This window comes from Enoplosus armatus, chromosome 21 (assembly GCF_043641665.1).
Source record: "Enoplosus armatus isolate fEnoArm2 chromosome 21, fEnoArm2.hap1, whole genome shotgun sequence".
NCBI lineage: Eukaryota > Metazoa > Chordata > Actinopteri > Centrarchiformes > Enoplosidae > Enoplosus > Enoplosus armatus.
This window is the reverse complement of record NC_092200.1, coordinates 18,243,525-18,265,012: the sequence shown is the minus strand read 5'-3', so window position 1 is coordinate 18,265,012 and position 21,488 is coordinate 18,243,525. Positions and strand designations below refer to the sequence as shown.

Sequence of the window (21,488 nt, the reverse complement as noted above, 5' to 3'; positions counted from 1 at the left end):
GCGACCCCGTTTCCCCACATGGATCATTGACGCCTCATCCTCTTTCCACGCTCCCGCTCTCTCTCCATCTCTTCCTCAGACACCAGAAACGCATTTATCTGCTTCACTGACACGCTGAAATCCATAAGTGAAGGCTGTCAGAGGAGACAGAGAGACGGATGGAGACGCCGAGGCAGACGGAGATGGAGATGCAGAGGGTGGGTGTGTGTGTGTGTGTGTGTGTGTGTGTGTGTGTGTGTGGAGTCAGGTGGGTGCATGCCGACAGCTCTTGAGTAATGGCTGCCATTACTGTGTCACTCTGTCATCACTCCCCATTTTAATACTAACCGGACCAAATATGTACGCTGCCGGCTTCATGCTCAAACACACCACAGAGATGCGTAAAGATGCACTTTTCCTACAGAGTAATATCAGAAAGTGTATGCATACATTATGAATCCAGCTAATTAACTCTATACCGAGTGTGATACCTCACAATAAATTACGAGGAAACGTTCCCAGGGTGTGTTTAATGATTTAGAGGGGGTGGGGTGGTGGGGGGGGGGGGCATTCAAGAGGCTTGAGTGCAAAACAGACAGTATGATAATCACTACAAACACATTTCTTTAGAAAAAAAATCATTGAATAGTTGCTTTTTTTAACTCATTATTGTAATAACTGAGAAAGGACACAAGAAATTTAAAGAAGATTACAGCCACGCTAGCAGCTTTTTCTTTATTGTATTGAGCTGAATGCCGACGTTAACATGCTAACATGCTCACATGCTCACAAAGACGTGTTGTGAACCTGCTGGTGTTTAGCGGGAACACCGTTAACCACGTTCACCAACTTACTTTAGCGTGTTAGCGTGCTAACGTTTGCTGATCGGCACTAAAACAAAGTGCAGCTGAGGAACGTGAATGTCAGATGCAAATTTAACGCCAACCCATCCAATAATTGTTGAGATGTTTTCAGTCTGGGCCAAAGTGGCGGGCCGGGCCACCCTCACAAACAGGAAAATGACTCACTTAAAGTTACTTTGGTTTTATCGAAAAAGGAATAAATCCATTTAACTGTCGCGCCGCTATTAGAGCGAGCGAAGCGGAACGCCTGGAAAGACACATTCATCACGAAAGAGATGGAGACACAAAAAGCCAGGAAAAATATACCTTTTTTTTTTTGTAATTATAGTATCTTAATACTGTCTGAAGATGTCTGCTTTCTAGGAACTACCAGCATATTGTCATATACGTGACAATTTGACGTATCGCAATGATTTCGGTGCTATTGTCGCTGAACGGAGCCTCAAATTCAGCTGCAGTCGTTCACTGGCCGAAGAGGCATTTGCAGCTGGTGACGCTGCATACCGTCAGCTTGATGGTAATCCTGCTGCACATTTAACGCGGTTCCAGGACAGCTCATTGTTTTCCAGGACATCTGGGGGGAAAAATAGTCATTCCTGTGACTGCAGAGTTCCATTAAAAAAAAACAAAAAAAAAACAAACGTGCTGGACACGTGGCAACTGCTGATCTTGCGGAGAGGCACATGTGACATGCATGTCGGCACATGTCAGGTGTCTAAAAACACGGAAAAACGTGTCGACATGAAAGGTGAACTGCAGCAGATGCACTGCTTCTTACACGTATGCGGCGTGTGTGCCATTTGCCACACACACAAACACGGGATCAGTCATGCAGAAAGGAGGCTCCAGTGCTGAGTGTGTGAACACAGTCGAGTCCTCTGTAGACCTCTACAGGTCCATCTGTCACTGTCCCGCTCAGTCCACGCCGAGTCCCACAGTCACCGCTCTGCTGCTGATTAGGCTACATGCGCACACACACACACACACACACACACGTATATATTGTTCTTTGAAGGTTTTTGTTTTTGTTTGCTTGTTTTATTATTGAATGTACACACGAGTGTTCAATATCTTTATTCAATATATACAGAGTGATGAGTCTAATAAAAAAGGATCAGCTGATCGCCTCACAGCAATTTCAGCAGTCGTGACCCCCCCCCCCCCCAAAGTTAAACTCCCATTCATATTCCAATCATTGAATCAGTTTAATAGTTTTGAATCAGGACGAAACAGCTCCCCGCTGTGGGCGACCCAAGGCTTTGCTGAAGAAATGTATGAAATATGTAATACGGCGCCCCCCCTTTTGGAATTACCTGTATTTATGTGTAACTCATCCGTAAAATGTGTATATATATATATATATATATATATATATATATATATATATGCCAAACAAACGTGCACCAAAACATGCAAATGATGCTTAGCGGAAGGTCAATCAGGAAGACTGGCACCCCCCCCCCCCCCCCCCCCCCCTTAAGTCCTTCATATGCATTAAAAGAAATCTCATTAAAAATCCAAAGGACAGACCGAACAATGAAGAGAAATGGTTTGTTTTCCGGTCCAAGGCAACAGCCAAAACGTTTATGATGCTATTAAGCAGAACTTGCTCTATCAATCGTGTCATATTGCTAATCACTTCTTCTATTTTAAACTGCAACCTGCGTGATGAGATTATACTCTGTTGTGGACAGAGACTAGCGGCGGCCTGTGCTGCAGGACTGGAGGTAGCTGCCTGAAAGCACCTTTATCGTTCAACATTCTTGATGTAATCTACAGGTGACTGTCCTCCCACAACGTAATACTCTCTGGGATGATACAAAAAGCTGCCACAGTAAATGTGGCACCAGAGCAAAGAATGACACAGGCATATTTTCTTCATCGTCTTCCTCTCGTAAGGGGCAGGAGAGAGAGCGCCCAGGCTCCTCCCTGAGGGGTGACTAATGAGCTCCGTTGTCTGGTGAATACAGGTGTCCCACTGCACAGCAGCAGCATTAAAGCATGAAAAGACTGCTGACACACACACACACACACACACACACACACTTGTAGAGAACATGAAAGCACAATCAAACACCTTTTAAACTTCAGCAAATACTAGTTAAAGCACAATTTGATCACTGAAACGACAAAATGAAACCTGAGGATTTGCTTTAAACTCTGTCGACACTGGAAACAACAAAGGGCCGCTCTGTCACGTCGGGTGAGCAACAAAGACGCAGACGCAGACAATCGAGGCAGACCGGGACAGTCCAATGATTTATTGCCAAAGTGAGGGGACATGCTTGCATTGGCTTACAGGTGGGCTGGCGGGCGGGTACAGGGTCAGGGTCTGAGTCAAGTTCAGGTTCCTCAGGCTCAAAAGCAAAGGCAGATGGCAACTTTGACGATCTGGCGGCAGATACACTGCAGCGCTAAGGAGGTGGAATCAGGGGAGCAGGTGGGGGCGGGGGAAGGTCAGGCGACAGGGACTGAGGGGGAAAGGGGGTTACTGCGGGGCAGATGAGGGAAAGTTTGAGCACTTTGCGTTGCACGGAAGTTGCATTTGTAAGCACGTGGTCAGTGAGTCAGCATCGGTGCAGACTTGCTGTTGGAGGGTTGTGTAAACCACTTAACCCCCCCCCCCCCTCGTAGTTGGTTTCGGATGGCACTTAGTATGGCGGACCCTCGACGTGGACGCGCAAACAAGAGTGGAAGTGGGTAGGGAGAGGGTGTAGGGGGTGGTTTGAGAAGGGAGTTAGGCGACTGGGGCAGGGGGAAAAGTCGGGCTACTCAGCCAATCACTCATGAATCCCATTTTACCGGTTTTAAGACGCCGTCTTCTGTTCCCTTTTTTTCGCCCCACTGACTTGTATTAGATTTAGCCGGGATCAGGAGGAAGCTAGTGATGAATTGGTGCGTGTTGCACGGCTGGGACGGCGGCCATTATGAAAGAGAATCCAAAATAGGCACATTGCTGTGCATCCATCTATGATCTTTGAAGTCCTTTAGTTTGAAGGGGGGGGGGGGGGGGGCACAGTGTCGGGATTGTAAAAACCCATGCCTTGCACATCCCAATCACATTCACACTGAGAGGTTTACAGATTTTAAATTGAAAGAAGAGCACTGGTATCTGATCTGTATTTGATGTATGGGGACTGGTATCAGGAGAGAACCACAGTTTTAACGTGTTAATTGGCTCTTTCACAGGGTCACACGACTATAATGTGCAGAGGAGACAATATTTTTTTGTTTACCGTTGTGTGAAACCTGCCTTCAATCACTCAGGTTCCCTGTGTGACACATTCAAAAGGAACGAAACCGCTCGAAATGAGCTGATGTGCTGCCAGGACAACACCCCTCTGATTGACTGAGAATCTATAAATAGGCGTGTTGTGGTTGAGATATGAGAAATGCTTACATTGGGTGTTTTATTACACCATTATGCCAAGGGCAGCAGTGCGACCCAGATACAGTCAATACATCACAGAACTAGACATGCAAAAAAAAAAAAAAAAAAAAAAAAAAATCCCTTTGAAATGCATATCAATCTCTCTCTCAGTCCACACAAATTCACACTGAGGAAGTTTTTTTTTTGACGCAGAATCAAGCAACAGCTACAAAAGGAACATGACCAGGATTTAAAATAGGTGTTGATTATCACAAATACGGGCCGAAGTGTACGGCTTTCTGATTTCTGCAGGCGCGCCAAATGTAGCGTACGAGATTTGATTTCATCGCCACGTGTGAATAAACAGCTCTTATTAAAAGGCAAAGCTGCAGAGGAGAAAACTTCAAAGTAGCATGCTTCAAGCAGCACAGGCTTATCTGGCATGTCACACTTCATAAGAAATGCATGCAGTGTCTTTCGCGCGACCCACTGATGTGAAGGCAGTTCCTGCAGGCCCGTGTTCTTGAATGAAAATATATTGTGGCAGGCATGGGAGGAAGTAGAGAATGGGGGCTGAGGCAACTCCCCAGAGAGGCGGCCAGCGCAGCTCTGTGTTCTCTACGTGCATGGGAGTCACCAGGTCACATCAAGCAGTAGATAGCTGATTTTAAGACGGTCTGAATCCTAAATGGAATTGAATCCATCTTGACACTCACAAGCTGGATTTTAGGAGAAATTCATGGTTCACAATGCAAACTTTGAAAGCTAAATCAGGACGTGCTCCTAAATTAAAGACGGAGGCCGCATTCAGACCAAATCGAGTGTTGCGGCGATAAACGCGGGGGGTTGCGCGGCCGTGTGCGGGGCTCTGGAGCTCCAAGACAGGTTGCGCTTCTCCAAAAGTTTAATCCGTCTCAACTTTTCGCCGCTAAACTGACTATCCACGCTCAAAATGAATGGGAGGACTGGCATTTTTTGCCGCAACAACCATGATTGGCTCTGGGGCCAGGCTAGCAGCTGTACTGGGTTGAGGTTGTACTTAGGCGCCCTTTGAACTAAATGCTAACATCAGCATGGTAACGCGCACACAATGACAATCCGAACACACTTGATGTTTTGCAGGTGTAATGTTTACCATGTTAGCATGCTAACAGTTGCTAATTGGCACTTCCATGGCAATCCATCTTTTCACTTAGAATCACAAATGTCAACCTTATGGTGGTACTGAACTGTACCAAACGTCAGGGGATCACCAAGGTCATTGAGAATCATCATCTGGGAACCATGGACGTCTGTACCAAATTCTGTGCCTGTCCATCTAATAGTTGTTGAGCCACACTGTTGCACTAGGTGACACCTTCCTTCACCACCATGAACACACACTGTAGTATATTTTGACTCAATCCTACATGCGCCGTCCTGCTGCCCAAATACTCATCAGAGCCCTTGTTACCCTGGCTCCAGACCTCTGATTTTGTTAGCGGTTCAAACTGGTCTGTTGTGTTCTTTGACGGCTGTTTCCCTTATTGTAAAGACAACTGAGCCAATCAGAGCTTTGCAGGCGAGATTAGGAACGGGGACGTTTTCTTCCTGTGCCACAGATGAAAATGGAATCTCGTGTGGCAAGGTGAACGCAACTGTAAAGGTTGCCGTAAGTCTACAGAAATGAAAACTCTTCTGAAATCTGAATATTTCTTCAAGCAATGTGAAAAACAATAAGTTAGCCACCCCTCACAACCACTACTACAGCTTCCATGGCAACTCGAACACAATGTCATGTTCTGCCAAACATGGATTAAACCGCCATTTGACCCCATTCATATGAGAGCGGTCACCAGAGACTTCCGGGAAGAAGCAGGGAAGGAACTACGCCCCCCCCTTAATATCAATGCGTCCTCGGTGGAGAGGGTGGACAGCTTCCAAGTGCCTTGGTGCCCACATCACAGAGGAGCCTGACCTGGGCTCTGCATACTGACTCAGTGGTGAGAAACGCAAGGCAGAGACTCTTTCACCTCAGACGCTTGAGGAAATTCCGGGTATCCCCTCAAATACTGAGGAATTTCCACTCCTGCACCACCGAGAGCGTCCTGACAGGGAACATCATCACTGCCTGGGACAGAAAACAGCACCGAACGGGACCACGAGGCCCTGCAAAGAGTGGTTCGCTCAGCTGAACGTGCAATAGTCAGTGCTCTGCCCTTCCTGAAGGATATTTACACCAGGCGCTGCAAGAATAAGGCTAGGAGAATCATTGAGGATCCCAACCAAGCTATATCCATGCTAACGAAGTAAGCGGTAATTGTTTTTGTCATCTTTGTGCTGCTCTGACTCTATTGGCAAGACTCAGAGGAACACCAGGCCAAATGTGTTGGGCTGCATCGCTCTCTCTCTCTCTCTCTGGAGGAGCCTGTTTCCTGGCGACCGGTGGGCAGATAATTACAAAGTAGATCAAGACTCTCTCTAGGGTTGTTAGTGTTTCAATTAATGATACATCCCAATAAAGCCGTCCTGCTTCCTAGGCTTGCTAAGCTGTTCACCTCCTCACACGATCTCAAATGCGCGCCTTTCTGCGCTGAATACGAGGAACAGTCAGTGCTGGTGGCTTGTTTCGGACATTTTGAGGAGATGACTGTATGTTACAATGTAAGAGATGCTTTCGTGGAAAACCCAATTCGGAACATCGCCGAATGGGTGTTGCAAGTTTCATGGTTTTTAGAGAACGTGCTCATGGACTTTGCTCAGGCCTTTACTTTCATGCTGGGGCAGGAACCGGCACAGGCAGCACTATGATATGTTGCTATTTTCATGACCTTGAAATGCTTTTTTTTTTGCCTGTTTGTTTGGTATTTTTTTCGTGTCCGGCACAGAGCACATGGCACACAGGTGGGAGGAGAGATGAAACCAGATGGGATATCTATGCAGGTAAGGTGTTAGTGTTTTAATGAATACTGGGTATTTCACCTAGCACATACCATTAAGGCCAAGTCCTGACCCGGGTTCAGGCCCTTTGCTGCATGTCGTCCCCTCCCCGTCTCCCGCATTTCCTGCCTCTCTCTGCAGCTGCCACTATCCAATAAAGGCGAAATGCCCAAAAAATGTACTAAAACTAATTTTCAGCGTTCATCCTGTGGGAAACACCCTCCACATAACAAATCCCAATTCAACCCCTGTGTGTGTGTTAGCCATGCTAACAGTAGCAGTGAACTAATTAGCACTAAGCGCAGAGTACAGCTGAGGCTGATGGGAATGTGATTAGTTTTCAAGGATTAAAATGATAAACCGAAGTGCTGCACAAACGCGCTGGGGGGAGTCAAAGTATCAGTCATTAGGAGTTATCCTGTGGTGACTATGAATGTAATAATTATAGCAATAGCTGCCGGGATCTTTCAGTCTTGACCCAAGTGGTGGGCTGACCCTGCCACCCCTAGGGCCACTCTACTAGTGTGGCTTAAAAGCAGGGCGCTAACCCTGACCCTCGCTCTGTCCTGGTCTTTAAAGCCCAAAGAAATAATATTCAGCCCTAACCCTGAGGAATTATGCATAAAGGCTCACATAAATAACTTCTAAAAAAGGACACACAAGATAGAACTAGCTTGTTCCACAACACTTACTGAAATGAACAAACCATGTTTTGATCGTGGGTCTAGCTCCGACTGTTGTGATTGATGCTTGGGATCACAGCTCTATGGTGTCTGGCAGATTAGTCAATCAATATCAATATCCAAGCTGACGACTGATTTCACAACAGGCAGGGTGCCGCTGGAAATGGTATGATACCTACACTGATTGTGTTTCCTCAAATGTGATGCCTTTCTCTGTTTCTTTAAGTGGACTTTGCACAATGTGACATTCTAAATAGAACCAGATGACGTGTAATTGATCAAAAGAAGACTAAGGGGGGGGTCACAAAGAATCCATTCCAGTCAGAGGTTAACAAGAGTGCACCTATCAACTGACATTGTTGTGTGTTACAGCCGTGGAGGGCCAGATGTACAAACCTGATCCACACAACGACATGTAAGGTTGTGATGTCACAACTGTACAGTCACCACCCTCAGCCACGCCCCCCAGCGGGTCATCTGCTCCAATCACAGCACCACCCACCAAGTACAGGGACACGCTCATCCACCCGCTCAGTCTGTCTGAGTTATTGGAGCGCTCTGCTCAGGAACTACTCTTCAGGTGTTTGGAGGTTGTTCAGTTTGTCTCAAACGGCTTGTTCAGACAGAGGGGGGGGGGAAGACTGAGGGGCTGCAGAAAGGGCCAGGAGAAGATACACAAGGACTTTTTTCAACTGTGAATCATGTGAAGCTGCTCTAGTGGAGTCCCAGAATACAAATATAGAGCTGAAATAAGCAGAATATGGGGCCTTTAAAAGAAAAATACCTGGTGACTGCGGTCCCAACACTTCATACACATAATGTGCATAGTGTCATAGAATGTGACTGACAGAAATAACTTATTATTACTGATAAAATGGAATGGACATGACCCTCTCAATAAAACGTATAGCCTGACGTCCTATTCGTGCTCAGGCTCAAATTATGGGACTAATAATAACTCAGAATAAAACATCTTAATACCTGTTTGCCTGTTGCTGCTATTCTGCTCCTGGAAAGGCGGCGGCAGCAGGCCGGCATCATGTAATCAAATCATTAGCTTTATAATCCAAACTAATTGACCCCCCCCCTCCGACTCAGGAAATAAAAACAAAGCCATTTCTTAATGACAAGTAAATCTGTACACATTCACATTCACCAGATCCAACAGGCCCCACAGAAAACGATGGGGCGGGGTGGGCATCGCAGTGGAGAGTGTGTGCGCAGCGTGTTGTGACTTCAGTTTGTATTTTAGGATGTATTTACTTGGAATGTGGTATGAAAGACAACATAACGGCAAGAAAAATCACTGTGGCACACAAACGCACACGGACAGACGTAAACAGACGGACCGGAGGGTCAAAGATCAGATGATGTACTTCTATCGAGATGTCAGAGAAGCCAACCACCTCCTGCTCTGTCTTTGCCAGGCGTCATCACACGTTATAATGAAGCCCCCCCCACCCCCACCCCATGCAAATCTGCACTCTGATCCTTCTCTGTATAAAATGCCAAATATCACATAGGTTGGAGACCCTGCGGGGAACTCCTGTCATCTCTCTACCATCAACTCAGTAACTCAGTAATCAGGAATATTTTCCATGAGCTTGTGCACGTAGAGGCTCACTTAAACCCCATAATGCCAAATACTGCCAAGACTCAAGACATCTCTAGTATTCCTAGTAGTCTTAATATAGAGTTACTTATTATGGGCACACCACTTCAGATGTATAGTGGAAGCTATTATATAGCAATGCACTTTGCTAATACTAAACTACACTACGACAGGTCTAGTACAGTATCAGTCTTAGTACAGGTTAATAGCAGCATCACCATCTGTAAGGGCATAACACTCATTCCATCCCTCCCCTTCTACAGAGCATACAGGCTGCGCCCTCCAGTGGTCAATCCCCGAACAACAGGAGCTCAGTCCCATTGTAGCTGAATCATTCACTAACAGGCAATAAAGAATCAAATAATTTGATGAGGCCAGAACTGTCTGTGAAAGTGAAATGACAAACAATTACCCCCCCAACCAGAAGCCTCAAAACCCATAATTCCAGATTCAACATGTCTCTCAGGATACAACAAGTAAAATTATATGTATACATACATACATAGATATATACATAGATATGCGCTGTGAAAAAGTATTTGCCCTTGTTGATCCGCATTTTGTAATAACGGTGCATTTTGTAATAAACGTCCAAAATGTAATAACTTTGTCATTTCATTTTGTGTTAAAGCCGCATTTTGTAATAAACTGCCGCATTTTGTAATAAACTGTCCCAACGCATTTTGTAATAAATTTTGCCGCATTAAATAATAAGTTATTACATTTTGAGAAGATTATTACAAAATGCACTTGCAACTTTTTTATTTTCTTGAAAATGTAGTAACATGGTGCATTATGTAATAACAATTCTAAAGCATAGTTTATTTGTTTGTTAATTGTATTTTATTTTACGTTCAAGTATTTGTAAAAAGCTAGGCCTATTATTAGTATCACTGTATTAGCCTAGTAGCAGTACTTAGCAAATTACTATCAGTACACTATTCAAAGGTTGCATAAACAGAGAATATACTGTAAATTCCAGATTTTTTTTTGTTTTGTTTTGTTTGATGGAAATTTTCCTATTTTGTTTATTGGATACCAAAACCACATCAAGAATAGTTAAAAACGTCCAACAAACCTTATTGTGCTTCTTATAATACAGAACAAAACTCTGGCCATCAAAATTTAATCCATTCGTAAACATTAACACATGCACATACAAAATAGAAATGCTGATGAATAGGTAAAGAACAGCTTTATTTATGCATTAACAGAACCTTTCAACAACAATACATGCGACCAACACATGCAGGCTTTTAACGGCCAATTTAAAATAATAATGAACCAATGAATAAAAGTTCTACCTTAAACAACGTAAGTGTCTTCTGTACATGTTTAGAGAGCTGCAGTGACCAGCAAATTTCTCCACTAGGATTAATTTATGAAATTGTCTCAATAGGCTAAACAAACAACAAAATTTCTATTTCCAAAATATATCTGTAATTTCAAATTGTCCATGTCTAATATGTTTAATTACCAGCCAAGCCATAAACCACTTGGAATGTTTTCCGAACTTATTACGTAATGCGGCAAAATTTATTACATAATGCGTTGGGGCAGTTTATTACGAAATGCGGCAGTTTATTACAAAATGCGGCTTTATTACAAAATGAAATAACAAAGTTATTACATTTTGGACGTTTATTACAAAATGCACCGTTATTACAAAATGCGGCTCAACAGCCCTCCCTTCCTGATTTCTTATATTTTTGCATATTTGTCACACTTAAATGTTTCAGATCATCAAACACATTTTAATATTAGACAAAGATAACCCGACTAAATACAAAATGCAGTTTTTAAATGATGATTTCATTTATTAAGGGAAAAAAGCTATCCAAACCTACCTGGCCCTATGTGAAAAAGCAATTGCCCCCCCCCCCCCCCCTCCTTGTTAAATCATGAATTAACTGTGATTAACCACATTTTTTGGAAAGCTGAGTTAAATTTCACTAGCCACACCCAGGCCTGATTACTGCCAGACCTGTTGAATCAAGAAATCACTTAAACAGAACCTGTCTGACGAAATGAAGCAGGCTGAAAGATCTCAAAAAGCAAAACATCATGCCGAGGTCTAAAGAAGTTCAAGAACAGAGAAACAAAGTCATTGACATCTATCAGTCTAGAAAGGGTTAAAAAGCCATTTCTAAGGCTTTGGGACTCCAGCGAACCACGGTGAGAGCCATTATCCACAAATGGAGAAAACTTGGAACAGTGGTGAACCTTCCCAGGGGGGGCCGGCCTACCAAAATTACTCCAGGAGCGCATCGACGACTCATCCAGGTGGTCACAAAAGAACCAAGAACAACATCTAAAGAACTGCAGGCCTCACTGGCCTCAGTTAAGGTCAGTGTCCATGATAAGAAAGAGACTGGGCAAAAATGGCGTCCATGGGAGAGTTCCGAGGCGAAAACACAAAGGCTCGTCTCACATTTGCCAAAAAACATCTTGATGATCCCCAAGACTTTTGGGGAAATATTCTGTGGGCTGACGAGACAAAAGTTGAACTTTTTGGAAGGTGTGCGTCCCGTTACATCTGGTGTAAAAGTAACACAGCATTTCATAAAAAGAACATCAGACCAACAGTCAAACGTGGTGGTGGTGGTAGTGTGATGGTCTGGGGCTGCTTTGCTGCTTCAGGACCTGGACGACTTGCCGTAACTGATGGAACCATGAATTCTGCTCTCTACCAGAAAATCCTGAAGGAGAATGTCCGGCCATCAGTTCGAGACCTCGAGCTCAAGCGCACTTGGGTTATGCAGCAGGACAATGATCCGAAACACACCAGCAAGTCCACCTCTGAATGGCTTAAAAAACCCAAAATGAAGGTTTTGGAGTGGCCTAGTCAAAGTCAGGACTTAAATCCAATTGAGATGCTGTGGCACGACCTTAAACAGGCCGTTCATGCTCGAAAACCCTCCAATGTGGCTGAATTAAAACAATTCTGCAAAGAAGAGCGGGCCAAAATTCCTCCACAGCGATGTAAATGACTCATTGCCAGTTATCGCAAACGCTTGATTGCAGTTGTTGCCGCCAAGGGTGGCACAACCAGTTATTAGGTCTAGGGGGCAATTACTTTTTCACATCGGGCCAGGTAGGTTTGGATAGCTTTTTTTCCCTTAATAAAATGAAATCATCATTTAAAAACTGCATTTTGTATTTACTCTGTTTATCTTTGTCTAATATTAAAATTTGTTAGATGATCTGAAACATTTAAGTGTGACAAATATGCAAAAAAATAAGAAATCAGGAAGGGGGCAAATACTTTTTCACAGCACTGTATGTGTGTATATATATACATATATACATATATATATCGCTGGATTGTGGTGTCACCTCCGTTTTACCAGCAAATTTAGGCTCAGCATCATTAAAGGAAGAATCCAGCTTACACTGTCTTTATGAATCTTATCTTACCTCCCCTGCCAGTGAGGTGAACAATTTCCTTTGCTCTTTTCTGCTGAGTCGTTTTGGAGGCATGTTGACTTGCTCTTCTTATCAGCGTGAACTGCAGAAGAAAAAAAAATAAATAAATAAGACAAGTTAGACTTGACAGAATGTGGACTGGAGTGTGACAGATGTATTAGTGTGTTATAAACAGTATGGAACACGAGCGCTGCCTTTGCACGGACCATGTCAGTGTGCATGCTCACTATAGGAATGTATAAAACAATAAAAAAAAAAAAAAAAAAGTCTGCCCCGCTGAACTGATAGTGTATGTGCAAACACTGAAACCTGCAGTCTCCCTACCTTCCACTGGGTGTCATTAGTAGATAGTCAATCACACACCAGTGGCTCAAAATGTCACACTTTGTGTAGGAGCAAAACATAGAGAGACATTAATGAACGAGGTCCATGAATAAACTACCAGAATGTGTGGTAGAAATCTAATGAAGAAGAGATCATTATGTAACATTGTTGTTGTTGTTTTTTTATCTGCAGGGCTTATAAATAAGCATATAACAATGTTACAAATTTAAAATAATCACTACAACAAGGAAGACAAGAAATGTCATCTGATTGTTTTGGTTTTTTTTCATTCCAGCTCTATGTTTTTATTCTAGGACTGTTATTTCAGTCACATTCTATGACACTGTGCACATTATGTGTATGAAGTGTTGGGGCCGCAGTCATCAGACGCCAGGTATTTTTCTTTTAAAAAGGTCTTCTGCTCATTTCAGCTCTATATTTTTATTCTGGGACGCCACTAGAGCAGCGTTGCATGATTCACAATTGAAAAAAGTCCTTACGTATCTTCTCCTGGCCCTTTCTGCAGCCCCTCAGACAAACATGCTGTTTGTATTTACCTTCCAAAACAACCAGACCAGAATAAGAATTACGTCCATATTGGAAGATTCTGCAACTCAAGTTTTCCATCCAGTGCCAATGCAGGAAATGGCGTGAACTTTATGTATTGAAGGTAGAAAGTAAGAGTGTGTAGATTTTCATGTAGCATGTCACATAGCACAGCGGCCCCCTTTCTTCCATCTCGCCAGCAGGAGGCACTCTCTCTCTCTCTCTCTCTCTCTCTCTCTCTACTTTTAAGAGTAGGCTTAAAACTTTGCTTATAGTTACGGGCTGGCTCAGGCCTGCCTGGACCAGCCCCCTAGTTATGCTGCTGTAGGCCTAGACTGCTGGGCGACTGCCCATGATGCACTGAGCTTTCCTCCTCCCCCTCTCCCTCTTTACACATTCATGTCCCACCAATGCATGTTACTAACTTTACGTCTTCCCCCGGAGTTTCTTTGTGCTTTGTCGTCTCGCAGGTTGCTGTGGATCGTGGTCCTGGTACGCCTGGCTGCTGCCGCCATGGGCCCGCCTGACTCTCATCACTACAGTTATTATGTTTAGTCGTAGTTCTGTTACTATTAAAGCTGTTATTGCTATTATTAGTCATATTTCAGTTACTATTACAGCTGTAACTATTATTGTTAGTCATATTTCCATTATTATTATAGTTGCTATGGCTACTGCTGGTGCTGCTATACATCTCTGCCTGTCTCTCTCCAACCCCACTGGTCAAAGCAGATGACCGGTGGTAAATTTAAAGCATGACGTTTTAGTGTGGAGGGGAGGGGTTTGCAGAACCTATGTGTGCCCCTTTAACATTTGGTTAGGTTAAGGTACAAAAACGACTTGTTTAAAGGGTTACGATTGTGTGAAAATAAAGTTAAAAGAAGCGAACACTGTCTGTTGGTAGAAAGTGATGCCTAAGCGACACACTTTGTTCATTCATTCGTGCGCACAACTCAACCCTACAAGGTTTTGTGGCTCTATAAAAAAACGTCAAACTACTTCCTTCCTTTTGCTTCTGACAGACAAGAGTCATACTTCACATGACCACTAGAGGTCCTCGTCAGGTGAACATAAATACAGGTTGTTCTAGGCATGTGAACGAACAACAGATTGCTGACGTTTCTAATGTGAGGACAGACTCATAACGGATGCTTACGACAAGGCAGTTTGGGTCATAATTTAATCCAAATAAGAATCTAAGAAATAAGAGTGGTCGTTTACAGGCAGAGCAAGAGAACACACTCCAGGAAATTAACTATTATTGGGACACGACACCCAGTGAAGTCGGGTCATTTGGTTTCATGACATGCAAAAACCACCGTAAAGCCTCTTCAGAGTCAAGCAGTTAATCTGAGATGATTTCAGACATCAGAAGGACCCGTGGATACCCAGGAGAAGCTCAAGATGACATTCAAAGTCCTACAATCCATCCTGAGTATCCGCACACGCACACACACACACACACACACGGTGTATTTACAGACCAGCACAGCATGCACATCCAGCTTGAAATCTAGTGACCTTTATCAAGCTGAGCAGCAGTCTGCCAGCCCTCATTACACAGCACATCAAACAGCAAATCACTGAGAGCCAGCCTATTCCAGGAGACATTCTCAGGAGCGATTACAAAGACCACCACACACTGAAAGACAACATCCTCGACAGGCCGACACACTGTGTCTGGACTCTGCGTGTCATCTCCACCCACAATGAACCCAGCCAGAATCCGTAGTCCCTGTCTTTACTTTAAACCCCAAATTAAAAGCAGGAACCAATTAAGATAAATCAACCCAGGTAGTTTACCAACTTGGAACCAGATCCAAAACCGAACCGAACTATCAGAAGTTAGGTCAGCATGGGATTTTAAAGCTGCAGTAGGCAATATTATTGAATTATAATTTTGATTGAAGCAACTCATTTTGTATTTCTTTGTATTTAGTCTTTTAAAAAAACTGGACCAGGCCTGAATCAAACAACCAATCAGGGTTAGCTGGCACGTTAACTGGCCAATCACATCGACTCTGAACAAACAAGGGCTTCCACCTCCTGTAGTGTTGCCTACTGTAGCTTTAAGTGAGCACTCCTCATAATGTAACCAGCACTACAATGGAGATCCAGACAAGTCATTCTAGCGTCCTCAAACTTTTAAGGACATTTTGTTAAATACACTTTGTCACCTTCTTTCTGAGAGAAAGATAAGGAGGTCAACGTCCGTCCAGCAGGCAGGGTACATCCTGAACCGGTCTGTCACAGAGGGGAGGGCACGTCCCATTCCGATCCCACTTACACCTGGTAGTAACATGCTATCTGTATCCGGATGTCTTGTGTGAACATGGACCAAACCTGGTCTGGCTGTGACATCTGTGCAGATGTGATGACATCCCTAAGAAAACAACCTCCAAGCTTACATGTGTGGACCTAAGCGTCTGTCCATCAGAGTGCGATCTAACGTGGAACTGAGAGAGGCGGAAATGTGCTGCAAGGCATCCAGTCTGCCGGAAGAAGAAGAAGAAGAAGAGTCAAGAGGGAAGGACGGCTGTGTTCGAAACCGCCTGCTATACTAGCAGTACGTACTGACTTGGCACAAAATGTAGCATGCAGTATGCAAACAAAAGCAAAACAGACAACCCGGATGTTGTACTGATTCTGTATCTGCCTGGACAGCTACTTGACAATTTGTGCCTGCAGCCGATTTATTGTCTGTATTTTTTAAAAGGAGATACTGCAGAGATTTAAGAGCGCACTTCCATAAAGTCGGGGGACTTGTGAAAGACAAATAAAAAAAAAAATAAAAAAAAGAGGGGTCCAAATCGAAGAGCAGAGGCTGAGATATCCCGGCTTTTAGTCCCCAGTATCGGTCAAATTCCAAAAGCACTGGATCCTACACTTCCCATGATGCAACTTCTACAGCATCTCTACATTAGACGTTCCCAGCCTGGGGTGTAGCAATTCGCTGATACAAATTTGAGTCCGGGTTTAATGTTAAAGACGCCGCTACGTTGATACTCAAGACCCCTGGATCCTATCCAAACGTGCCGCGAACCGGGTCGGCGGCCCCGTTCTAAAGTTACAAATCGGTTGACTGAAGCTTTGATGCCGATTCTGCACAGCGTCTCCGCTCGCGTGGGAAAAAAAAGGTCAAAGGTCAACGGGTCACGAGAGTGACGTTAGCGTAGTGCTGCTCCCCAACGCCTTCCGAACCCCATGCACTTCAGTTATATGTGCATTTCGTAGACGCCAAGCCCGAGATGAGACAACCCTGGTGACATCACTACGACACAACCCTGATGACATCACTATGACGCAAAGCTCCTTCAGAGACACGGAAGACGTTGCACCGTGATGTGTCAACTAAATGGAGAGCAGATTCATATAAATTCACCGTAGCCATGTCTACCACTGCCTCCGTCACTTGCATTTAGATAACACACAACTTCCTGAAGTTCGACGGCTAAAGTGCTACTCGGTGACCGGAGCTGCGGTGTACGTGGACTGCGCTTGTTCGGGGCTTGACGACGGCGTCAGAAATTGCGGGCAGAGATGACTGAAGGGCACGTCTCGCTATCTGACTCCGCCGCACGGCGTGTGGCAGCCCGCCGCCGCCGCCGCCGCTGCAGCACTTCCTGCTCCGCGGCTACACGCCGGAGCCGGAGGACACCGAGGGGGAGAGGGGAGAGAGGGAGAGAGGGAAGAGGGAGGCTCCTACCTTGGACAGCTCCAGGAGTTGTGTGCAGCCTCTCTGTCTGCGGCCAAACAAACAGCCAAGGCAAAATTACAAAATTAAAAAACGGCACCGGTTTCACGTTCGGACAGCTACTACTATGTCCGGTGCCGGCGCCTGTCACAACATCCGGTTACGCCGGCTTGTCTCCTCACACTTTTTTTTTTTTGTTACGCGATATCTTCAGGTCAGTCTGTGGCGGGCTGAGGTGAACGCTGCCTTCACGGGGTGTCGGAAATTGGGGGGGAAGACAAAACAGAGGAGAAATGGCCCAAAGCAAAACAAATGCATGCGATGAGTTAAAATGTAACATTAAGATTCGCAGGAGAGGTGCATCGCTGTTATGTTACAAATTAACACAAATGTTACAAATTGCAAGCAGGGAAAAAAAAGAAAAGTTTTAAAGTGAAAACAAAACAACGGCAGCATGTGTATGCCTGTATATAAAAACTGCAGTAAATGTTACCAATGTTGGCCAGGCTGTGATATACAACAATTTAGGTGAGATTGAAATTATTATTAAACATAGACATTACAAAGTAAGGGCATTCTAAATATAATAAAATTGCCATGTATAAACATTTTATGGACCCCTGTAAGATAAAAAAAAAAAAAAGACATGATGGCATCGATAAAAAGGAGTTGATAAGCTTTGGGACCGGTTCTCAACTGGAACCGGTCCTGGATTCCCATCCCTGGTGAGGAGCGTTCAAGTTCTCAGGCAGTCTGCACAGACACTCCAGTACCCGCCCTGGTTTCCAAGCATTGTGTGCAAAACGTGAGTGGACGTTGTGCAGCTACAAGCACCAGGTGATTGCACTCTCCAATCAATGGCAGGGTCAATGGACGTATTCAGAGATCGAAGTGGGGGTAACCTGTGTATGTGACCTAGTCTTGCGGGTTTGTTGTGGGAAGTGGGTCCCTCCTGGTGTGTGTGAGAGCACGCAGCCACAGAAAAGTGCATGCAATTAGGGGCGGTTTAGTGACTTTGTCAGCCATAAAGTGTCAAATATAAGCTCAGGTTGCAGTGTAATAGTTCCCGAAAGGCCGGCTGTGTTTTAACTTGGTGTTTAGTCAGTTTAGAGTTTTGAGACGCTGCAGTATGTCTTTTGAAGTGGACGGAAAAACCTTAGTCTTTAATTCTCTTCCAGTGTAACTGACATTTGTCCATGACAGACGTTCGTATTTTAGCTCCCAGACACATGCATCTGAGGCGAACAACTTAAAGGTGCATACAGGATGTCTTTTCACTCAGAGTTTTCAGATGTCGGGAAGCTTGGAGCCGACCTTGAAGGCAACAGTACCATTATCTGTGTCTGCTCAGGCAGCAGTAACAAGAGTCCTATTCACACACACACACACACACACACACTGACTTACTGTGGTGTCCATTTACTAGGCCAGCCGTCATGGAGCAGCGGGAAGAAACCTTGGCGAGCAGCTCGTGTGTCGGGAGCTGAGATGTTAAAACCTCACTCGTTCTGCGGTGACAGCTTCTCTCGTCACAGCAACACGCACGCTGAAATGTTGACAGCCAAATGTATTCATTAGCATGGGATCATATGGTCCTTTGAGCGCAGATGCTGCGAGTTTCATGTTGACATGACACAAACGAACACTTGCGTGGAATCTGATCAGCGTTGGAATCAATTCGGGTCCCTCTGATTCATTCTATAATGTCTCCATCGTGCCAGAAGTCAAACATACTCTCAGTTGGAAACTATATTTGCCATATAGGTATGAATGCTAGTGTGTCAACTTACACCTTATTAAATGGTCTGTTTTGCACGTACAAACACGTTTAGTGTGTGATATAAAACTATTTCTACTGACATCTTAATACATGTAAGATCCACACTGTTGGTTACCATTTTATTTGATCTATGTCTTACTGCTCCGCACGGCCAATGTGTGCAAAATGTGCTCAATGGCAGTATTAGTCATTTGTGTTCTGTTGCTCTACACTGCTTTGCACGGCTGCATGCACTGAATAGTGGATGTGCTCATTGTATTGTTGCATCGGTGGTTTTTTCTTCTTCTCCCCGTCGCTCTGCATGATTTGCGTACCTTTGGTTGTCATTATGGCGCCACACCTGTCAAATTGGCTTTGGAACGTGTCGATTGCTGCTTGTCGCCCTTGTACAGTAAGTGAAGAGATGAAATGAATGAAATGAGCAACCTGAAGGTCAAAACAAAAAGGGTTTTGGCGTACAAGTCCTGCTTTTCTTTGCTGGTCAAAAGACCAGAGAGTGTCCTTATAAGAAAAATAACAGTGGTCGTAATTTCAGGAAATGTCCCAAAACAATATTTATGTTTTAGTGACAAAGCCCTTGAGCAGCCAGTCAACTATGGTTTCTTTTAACCACGACCACGATCGTTCCCTAACCCTAACCCTAGCGATCGTCATTGTAACCCACGGTGAGAAAAAGTCCCCTAACTGAAACAATCCCTAAACCCTAAACCTAACCAAGTGTTTTTTTTTGTGCCTGAACCCAACCAACCCTTAACCATAGCTGTGTAAGATCAGAAAACTGATGCAGGCGCAGGCGAGCGATGTCATCCTGTCAAAGTGGCCTCAGATCAGTCGCAAATGAAGTGTTCTGTGTAATTTGGAGGGGAAAAACAACAGCATCAGTCACTCGTTCAAAAGCCTAATTCTTCTTGTCTTTTACCTTTACTTCATTTTGTAGGGAGGACGTCAGACATGAGACTACCAGTGAATGCTGGGAAAGGCTCAAGGCCGCTGCAACAGGATAAGTGGTTTGGAATATACATTGGAATTATATATATATATATACACAAAACAACTGGTACAGCACCGACGACAGGCACACTGGCTTCAAACTGGTCACCTTACCTTGACCCAAAGGTGACGTCGCTCTGTCTCTCATTCACTTCAACTGTCAAAGTCAAAAATCCAAGCATGTATTTCTTGTTTTTATGCGATCAGCAGCGGGCTCTGAGGGGGAAAAAAAAAAAAAAAACAGTCCACAGGAATGTCCCAAAACGTGGATCTGTGTCATAATAATACAATACCAGACAACAAACTGCAGCTTCGGCCTCATAGTTTACAGACTGCGATAGCTCTGCTCAATATTTACATGATATCCATATGAGTATCCTTTCTGAGTAGTATATTCATGTCTGTATCTGTGTCTCTCTCTCTCTATATAGAGAGATATTTATAGTGTGTGTATATACACACTATAAATATCTCTATATAGTACCAGGTGAGTACCAGGAGATGGTGTTTGGTACTTACCCCATACATAGTGTGGTCTTAATAAATGCGATCTTCCTCTCTGTCCTCCTCCGTGTCTCCATCACAGTCCTCTGCTTCGGCTTCCTGCACGGTAGATGATGACGAAGACGCACCTCCCGGTCCCTGGTTGAGCCTCCGATCAGCTGTCTCCACCCACAGGTCAACGTCTGGCTTTGGGTCAAACGTCTCCGTGGTGACCTTTGACGGGTTTCATGCCTCCATGCGGACCACCTGATAGTGGAAAACCTCCCTAGTTCCCATTCTCTTCACACAACTTTGTCAGTACGGCAATATGTTTTTGCTCCACCTGATTAAATGTCTCACAGTTAGGAACCTTGCGATCAGCCGATTTCACCCCACCTCAATCAAACCAAGGAAGTCTGAGGTGAACTCTCCGCTGTTGGACACAGACACAAACAATCAATCTCCTGCTCGGTTCGCTCTTAACTCCCCACTGAAAGTTGAATGATATGGACAGGGCCGCCAGCTTTTCTATTGAAGACCAAAATTGAGAGTGAGATTTGGTATCTGTCAAAGTCGAAGTGCGAAATAAACTGCAGTATGTCCAAAACTCTGCTGCTCGCCTGCTCACGCTCACACTCACACACCGCATCACCCCTGTCCTCCGGAACCTTCACTGTCCATAGGCCGGATCCAGAAAATGTGTTCATTTCAGAGACTTTCAGTTTTCCTGCATTCTAGTGAATCTATGGAGTCTGGAGGACAGGGGAGTCTCATATGAGCAGACATGTTTGAATTGTGGGGATATAGGACTGGTAGATC

At 44.4% G+C, this 21,488-nt stretch overlaps 1 protein-coding gene across 1 annotated transcript in view; it reads right to left on the bottom strand.

Annotated features, from left to right (window-relative positions):
* LOC139304229 (phospholipid phosphatase-related protein type 5-like) overlaps positions 1 to 12,906 on the bottom strand; it is a 68,863-nt gene extending 55,957 nt beyond the window's left edge. The window contains exon 1 of the mRNA XM_070928117.1: positions 12,844 to 12,906. Coding sequence (XP_070784218.1) covers positions 12,844 to 12,906 — 63 coding nt within the window. The remainder of the gene's footprint in view (positions 1 to 12,843) is intronic.
* Positions 12,907 to 21,488: the final 8,582 nt, after the last annotated feature.